Source organism: Temnothorax longispinosus, unplaced genomic scaffold, assembly GCF_030848805.1.
Source record: "Temnothorax longispinosus isolate EJ_2023e unplaced genomic scaffold, Tlon_JGU_v1 HiC_scaffold_296, whole genome shotgun sequence".
NCBI classification, from domain to species: domain Eukaryota; kingdom Metazoa; phylum Arthropoda; class Insecta; order Hymenoptera; family Formicidae; genus Temnothorax; species Temnothorax longispinosus.
In genome coordinates this window covers 1-8,258 of record NW_027270117.1, presented here as the reverse complement: position 1 = coordinate 8,258, position 8,258 = coordinate 1, and the positions used below count along the sequence as shown (strand labels likewise).

The 8,258-nt window shown below is 34.2% G+C and overlaps 1 protein-coding gene across 2 annotated transcripts; it reads left to right on the top strand.

Annotated features, from left to right (window-relative positions):
* Nucleotides 1–1,648: 1,648 nt before the first annotated feature.
* On the top strand, nt 1,649–7,931 carry LOC139824215 (uncharacterized). Of its 2 annotated transcripts, none has more exons than XM_071796713.1 (9): nt 1,649–2,051; nt 2,583–2,738; nt 2,826–3,151; nt 3,286–3,422; nt 3,498–3,591; nt 3,638–4,030; nt 4,105–4,234; nt 4,323–4,450; nt 4,582–7,931. In XM_071796713.1, exons 1-9 carry the CDS (start codon nt 1,967–1,969, stop codon nt 4,912–4,914), a joined length of 1,782 nt encoding a protein of 593 aa, XP_071652814.1. In that variant the 5' UTR covers nt 1,649–1,966; the 3' UTR covers nt 4,915–7,931. The 2 variants fall into 2 exon arrangements, with proteins under 2 accessions (XP_071652814.1, XP_071652815.1); XM_071796714.1 differs by having other exon boundaries at nt 3,677–4,030; nt 4,582–7,930.
* The last annotated feature ends 327 nt before the right edge of the window (nt 7,932–8,258 follow it).

Genomic DNA, 8,258 nt, shown 5'->3' with positions numbered 1-8,258 from the left:
TACATCCACACACGCGCGCGCGCGCGCGCGCGCGCGTGTGTGTGTGTGTGTGTGTGTGTGTGTGTGTGTGTGTGTGTGTGTGTGTACAATTAACATACATTCTCATTTTACTGTCCACTCTTAACTTTATATCATAATAATATTAATAATTCTATTTCAAAAAACAGTGGTTAGCACGCAGGGCAATACGCACCGAAGCCCCATATGATTTACAGTTAATACCATCCCTGAGTTCGAGCGTCTTTCGTCTCCGCGAGCAGCCCAGATGCTACGAACTGAGAGGAGTGGGGGTGGCAGTAAGAAAATCGGCCGAAAAGTGCAAGCCGGCCGCAGGCCTAATTATATTATTATATTTTTATTATTTATTGTTTATTTTACATCGACGAGTCTATCATTTTTATTTAAATCTTAATCGAGACTTTGCTTGAGATAAAATGTTCTATGTAATATTGTGTACGTACGATTTTAGATAAAGGATACTGTTATGATAACAGGATTAATTTTGTCCTATGCTAAAAGAGCATTTTTAGGATCATCCGACGTCTCCGAGAAAATACTCCGTTATAGACATAAACGCTCGAAATTGCTGTCCCTCATAAATGAGCAATATGAATTCTGAATCACGTTCTGAAAGCTAGCTGCTTCTAAAACCATATACTCAGAATACGGTTCCCCTGTATGTTCCCTTGTATATTCCTATATATTGCGCGAATTAGATTTATCGTACCGAATCGAGGAACTTATTTCTGAACCATCTGTAAATACAACAGATAATTCAATTTCGAACAGATAATATAATATGAGAGCGCGACAACTATAATTAACAAAGATAGCCAGTTAGGTCGAATAAAAAGAATCTTTATTATTCGAATAGGTAATTCCAAATTCGTATTTCCAAATCGCTAAATTAAGAGACACTTATTCGTAAAACTCGTGTAAGTATCGCTTTTCCTTTTAAGCGCGGATTTTAGGACGCCGGAATCGCGGGCGATCCGAGTTCAATCGCCAGGTATCACGTGGGGGTCGCGGAGGGGAGGGAACGTAGGGCGAAAGGAGGAGAAAAAAAGAAGGAAGGCTCTCGCGTTGGATAGACGCGGAGAATCCGCGCCGGCAGACCGCCGGCGCGTAGCGCGCGCGTGAGAGCACGCGCTCCTGGCGCTCTCATTCTATTTTTACTGCGCTCGTCCCCCTCGCGCGATGTGAACGACCTGCAACTAGATATCTCTCGTCGCTCTCCTCCCGTTCCTCCGTGTCGTGGTCGGTCTCCCTCGCGGCCGACGGTCGCGGAAACGTTCCGCGATTCTCGCTGGAAATCCGCGCGGCCGCCGCCGTTCCCTTCCTCTTCACCCTTCCCCCTCCTCCTCTCGTCTTCCGTAGTTATTTCCGCTTCGCGCGCCCGTACGATTCGCCCGGACGAAGTTGCGACTCGCGATTTGCGAGTCCCCACGTCGACGCCCTGGATACTACGGATAAATGGATAGAGGTTCATTATCAGCCTGGGCGAGTCTTCCCCTCCTGGCTCGGGGAGATCCGCAACAATGGACAATTGTCTGTTGACAGCGGTAGGGATGGTAGGGATGGTAGTTAGGAATACGAAATAACGTTGGTATAATAATAGCACGCGACATTATATATGCACTCTAAAAATATCAGTGTGAAATTTCACCACACCCATGTAGTTAAACAATTCGGTGTGAATTTTAACACCGAAATTGTTGAGAATCTTTCACACCGAAAACGCGATGTCAAACTTTGATGCTATATTGTTTTGTTTTCACAGCGTGCGGTGTGACGACGCGACACGCGACTACACGTTTAGGTTATCGTGTATCGTGTACCAGGTTATTAGTTCGTGTTCGCGTCATCGTTATATACGGGAAAGTGTATAGGACTTCTTTTTCGTCGAATTATTCAAGTGTTTGTAATAATCAGTGTATTATTGAAGAGGATATATCAGCCCGACAATATGCTTATTAAGGTAAAGTACCATAACGTGAAGAAGTTCGTCCACTTAAATACGAGTGATACAGCAGAAGAATTCATCGTTAGAGGTAAAGTTATACAGTGTTTCAAGTTACAAATATATATTAATAATATTAAGCAGTGTAACACAAAAACATGGCAATCAGAATCTTCACGTGATATACATCAGTTGAATGTTTCCTAGTCAGCATACCATGTCCGAAATCGGGACGTCTTACGTTCCGCTTTTGGACATGTGTGCTGTATGGGTTCTGAGATTAATTGCTTCATTACAAATAAAGAAACATCTCATTTCTTTTATTTTGCAACAGTAAAGATCACTGATATTCTAAGATTTATTGTATTATGTTCGTTTGCTATCAGATTTATTTTTACGCTCCACTGCTTAATAAATTAATATTTGCTTTTTGACTAGTACATTTTGTTTTTGTAAAATTTCTTTTAATGAAGGTAATAGCCTAGCAAACGAATGTAATACGTAACTGCTGTGTAATGTGATTAATATATATATGTCACATGCAATGTACATGTTCATTGCAGTTATGTGTCTGTATTTATTGGGAAATTATTTTAAAATAAATTATTTTTCTCTTTACTAGTACGTACAAAATTTATGGCAGAAGGAGATGAAAAAATAACATTTCGAGATTCAGATGAGACTGAAATAGACTCTGAGGATCTAATAGAGTACATACTGGAAAAGCAGTCAGATAGCTTTATTTTAAATATTTGTAAAGAAACTTCAGTTGCCACCGGTAAGTCTGTTATAAACCCAGCAATATATATAATTGTGTACATTCAGAAAATGTAATATTTTCAAAAATTTTGTCATAATGTATTAGGATCATCATCTATGGTGTGTTCAACAGCAGCAATAGATTCATTGTCTGACAGTACATCGTCTGCTTGTGACGACGTTATCTGTATATTGCCTATTGACCAGTATTTGGAAGGTGCTACAAACAATTCTGCCAATACGTCAGCTGCTTATGACAACATTGATATTTGTCTAACTCCTGTTAAAGAACATCTGAAAACTGCGAAAGAGAATGTTTCTGCCAGTACATCATCTGCTTGTAACAACACTAACATTTGTACATCACCTGCTGAGCAGTATCCCAAAATTGCTAAAGAGAATGTTTATCTGCTGAGTCAAGATCCAAAAAAAGTACTTTTATAGACAACATATTAATTGACAGTAATATAAGATTGCTTTAGAAATAATTTAAGTAAAAATTAAAACAAAAATTAATGCATATGTATAGTTGTGTTTTGATGATATGACACAATATTTTTATATAGGTAGTTAACGAAGCTTTGAACGAAACAGCAATTGGACGTAATCTGCTAGAAGAATATGAAGTAAGTGCTACTTTGAAACCTGAATCTCGTCGAGCTTTGGTTAGATTGATTGTTGAACATATTCAAGAGCAGCATGGGTAAATAATCTTTCTTATGATACTCTCCCTTTCTGGTACATTATACAATTTAGACTTCATTGTTTCTTTTTATAGAATAATCCCAAGTACAAACGTCAAGATTTTTTACGCAAAAGGGATAGTGCAAAATTTTCCAACATTACGGGATCCCAGCACTGCAGAGGGATACGTAAGTATTTTATGTGTAAGATTTTGCTTGCATGCAAAAAATAAAGATTATTTTTTTCTATACATACACACACACACACATACAGGAGCTGTTCTACAATCCTAAAGATAGAAGCGGTTATTTGAGCTGGCGCCTTCGTACAGTGAATAGGATAACAGATTCTTACAATAATCCAAAAAAAGCCAAGATACAAGCAGGAATAGCTTTGTTAGCTAGTAGCAGCCCTGAAAATCCGAGAGTTCCTGATAGTCAGATAAATGAAAATCAAGAAAAGGAAATTGTCGAGTGGCTAAAAAATGCATCTCCAACGACACAATTGGCTGACATTGAAGTTAGGATGAGACAGTCATTAAAATATCGACGTACTATAATACTGGATCCAAAACTCTCCAAAAATATACTCATAGAATTTCCACGATTTCTAGATACGCCAGGTTTGGTAAGCCTTTTTTGTTTTAATTTAGAATTAAATAAAAGCAATATAAGTTGTTTACTTATATTATTATTTTTTAGATACAAAAAGATTTTGAAGCTTTAATGCCAGAGCATTCATCCAAATTGATTGAAAACTGGCAAGAATTTGAAAGTAGAATTTTTAAAGTATCTGAAATTACAATTAAAAAGAAGAGTAAAGATATTGCATGTAAGTGTTTAATAATGCACAGAATTACAAACTTTTAATGTTGTTTTTCATTGATGTGATAAAGTGCAATATGTATGTTTATTGGCAGTATGGGACAAAACTATACAAACGCTATTTTTACTTCTGCATCTTCTACCACCAACAGCTAAAGGAAAAAAGAAGCCGAATCGTGCAACTATAGATGTAGCAATGTCACGTCTTATATCGTTTCATCAGGTAACAAAATAAATTAATAATTATTTGCTTGTTATTGTTTAGAATTTGTATCTATTGCAACCTTGCAGATATGTTTGTATACATATTCTATACGTTTATTTATTTTTTATAAAATATTGCATATATTTTAGATTGGTCTTCCACTGCCATCCGAACAAGAACTTACAAAAATTAGTTTGCAGCCATTTCTACTAGCAGTCGGTTCTAATCAACAAGCAATCAGCAATTTTTATGTGGTCTTTGATGGAAAGCTTTTGCCATGCTCTGCTCACATGTTAAGTATTAGTGCTTTTGACACCCTATTCAAGGCTCATTACGTATTTGGCTGCAAATATGAAGAATCACTAGAAATATTCTGGAAATTTGTGCAGATGATATTCTATGACATTGATGTCGATAATCTTAGTTTTACTCCAAAAATGCGTGAAATACGTGCTCGTCTTTTTAATGTAATTATTGAATAGTATAAACATGGAAGGATATTTTTGTAGCATATGTAAGAAAGGAAACTTTAATATTAAAAAATTAGTGTGGCATTTACGTAACAACCATTCTATGCATTTATATGGGAAAAATCATCTTTCTTGTGGACAGCCAGGTTGTGCATTACAATTTTTCACTTTCACTGGTTTAAGCAAACATTTGAGAATTGCTCACAGTGATCTTCTTCATACAGCAGATGGTGTTAAAAGTCAAAATAACAATAATATTAATATACGTTGTAAAAATGAAAATAACAATAATGTAAATATACAGTATAATGGAGGTGAAAATGCCTGTAACAACACTCCACAAGAAAACTGTAAAATGGGTGCAGCACTCGTTTCCCAAACTTCTAATATAACTAATAATGTTAATTGTACTACTGATTCAATTCTTACTAGTGCAAAATTGAAAAGTATTGCTTGTAATTTCGCTTCACAATTAACTGCCTTGGGTATAACTGACCGTGCTATTGACTCTGTAATCGATGCGAGTACAGAATTAGTTACAGTGATTGCCAACAGTGTAAATGCTCTTTTTCAGTGTGGTCAAGTAGATCAATTGGAAAATCATCTAAAAGATGTATGCGGTGTATTTAAAAGCATTAATTCATCTTATAAGAGAAAAAAATTTTTTCAAGAAGAAATGGGAATAGTACCTGCGATTGAAATAAATATTGGTACAAAAGCTGTTACAAGATTTGATAAAAATACAGGTGCGAGCAAAGTTGTTTTAATGCCAAGAACATTTATCTATGTGTCAATTATAAAGTCTTTAAAGTTTCTGCTAGAAAATGAAACTTTAAGAAGTTTTATAGTTAATCCGCAATCTATAAATAAGAAGTATTTTGCAAATTACACTGATGGTTTACATTGCACGTCACACGATTTATTTTCTAAAGATAATCAGTCTTTAAAAATAATGATTTATTATGATGATTTTCATGTTGAAAATGCCCTAGGAAGTAAAAAGAATAAACATAAACTTGGAGCAATTTATTATCAGCTAAAAAATATACCTCCTGTTTTTAATTCTAAGCAACAACATATTCATTTAGTTAGTTTGTTTCATGCTAACATTGTAAAGGAGTTTGGTTTTGATGCAGTACTGCACCCACTAATCTGTGATTTAAAAACATTGGAATCTTCTGGAATACATATTGAGGGAATAAATATACCTGTCAAAGGTACTATTATTGCCGTCAGTCACGACAATCTTGGTGCAAACTCTTTGTATGGCTACACTGAAAGTTTCAATTCTACATATTACTGCAGATTTTGTTACTGTACCAAGAATGAATGTAAAATTATTACCACGGAAACTGATGAGAGAGTCAAGCTTAGAACTCGTGTTTCGTATATGCGTGATATGCAGGAATTGGAAAATGGAGCGACGATTAGCAAAGGGTTAAAACGTCATTGTCCTTTAAATGATCTAACATATTTTCATGTAACAGAGTGTCCTAATGTAGATTGCATGCATGATATTTTAGAAGGCTCTTTGCAACTCGTCATTAAACTGCTCGTCAGTACGTTAATTAACGAAAAATATACAAGTCTTGAAGAAGTAAATGCTCGTGTCGATGCATATCCTTATGGATATTTGGAACAGTGCAATAAACCGTGTGCTCTAAAACTTGATAAGAAAAGTATAAATATTGGACAAAAAGCGTCTCAAGCTTGGTGCCTTGGACGTTTTTTGCCATTGATTTTGTGTAATGATACTTATATTGATGAAAGAAGCAAAAATTTGTGGCATGTACTTACATCCTTTCTAGAAATAATGAGTATAATTTTTTCTCCAAAAATCACTGTCTCTTTAACATATTATTTGCAAGAACTAATATCTGAGCATTTGACATTATTTAACACATTATTTCCAGAGAAAATTATACCAAAACAACACTTTTTATTGCACTATCCAAGAATAATGCGTTTAATGGGACCCGTTGTTCATATGTGGACAATGAGATTCGAAAGCAAACATAGCTTTTTTACGAGAATTTCTAGTAATGTTTTTAACTTTAAAAATATTTGTAAAACATTGTCAGCAAAACATCAACAGTATTTTTGTAACTTGTGGAGAACAACTGATGTTTTTAACAAAGTAGAAGTTGGACCAGGTAAATTACATAAAGCATCAGAATTGCCATTGCTAGAAGACTTAAACATTACAGAGGACGTGCATTTCCTAAACTGGGTGGTATATTGCGGTATAATGTATCGCCAAAAGTTTTTTGTTTGTTTTGGAATTGCTAATGATTTACCAATTTTTTGGCAAATCAAATTTGTAGTTCAAACAAAAGACGACATATTTCTCATACTATCTGAATGGCAAACATTATCATTCTCAGAACAGTTTCAGGCTTATAACGTTTGTCTCCTTACAGAGGAACACGATATAATATGTAATGTGGAAGAATTGACTCATCCTCAGTCTTATGAACTGCATAGTCCTCTTGGATTGATTAACAAAATGTTTATTGTTCCACGATATCATATTTTTTAAATGCTGTTACATTAAGTTTTTACATTAAGTTTAAAAAAGGTAATTATTTTTTTTTGTCAAGAGTTTTAATTTAATATATGGAGGGGTAAAAGCTGTAATGGTGTAAACAATGTATAAATTGCATCTATGCGCATAAGTCAATATTTTAAAAAATTTGACTTACACCACTATGGCTTTTAGCTCTCCATATATCTAAACAATTAATTGGTTATTTATCATTAATTGTTTAAGTATCAATAAATGTGATACTAAGAAGGTATTATTTTCTTAAATAAGTAGCATTTAAATTAAGTTTAAAAAATGTAATATTAAGGTTATTATTATTTTAAATGAGTAGATAACTTTTAGCTAAGCTATTTTTTTGCAATAAACCATTTAAATAATATTTCTGTTTATGCAAATTATTACTCCTATTATATATTTTTATTATAATTCTGACATAATGTGTATTACGCATTGTTGATAATAAAATCGCATATTATATAAATAATATATATATATATATATATATATATATATATATATATATATATCGTATATATATGTATATATATATATTATATTTGCGATTTTAATATTAATAATGCGTGCACATTATAAAATACAGCATATTGCAGTGCTTCTAGTAACACCATATTTCATGAAAAAATCACACCGCCAGTAGTGTCAAGATTCACACCGTCTTCTGTGAGGAAATTCACACCGCAACAATGTGAATTTTCCACACCAAGCAGACAGTGTTGATTTCACCCCATCACGGTGAGAATTATATACACACCGGTATGGGTGTTACGATTCACACCATTGGTGTTAAATT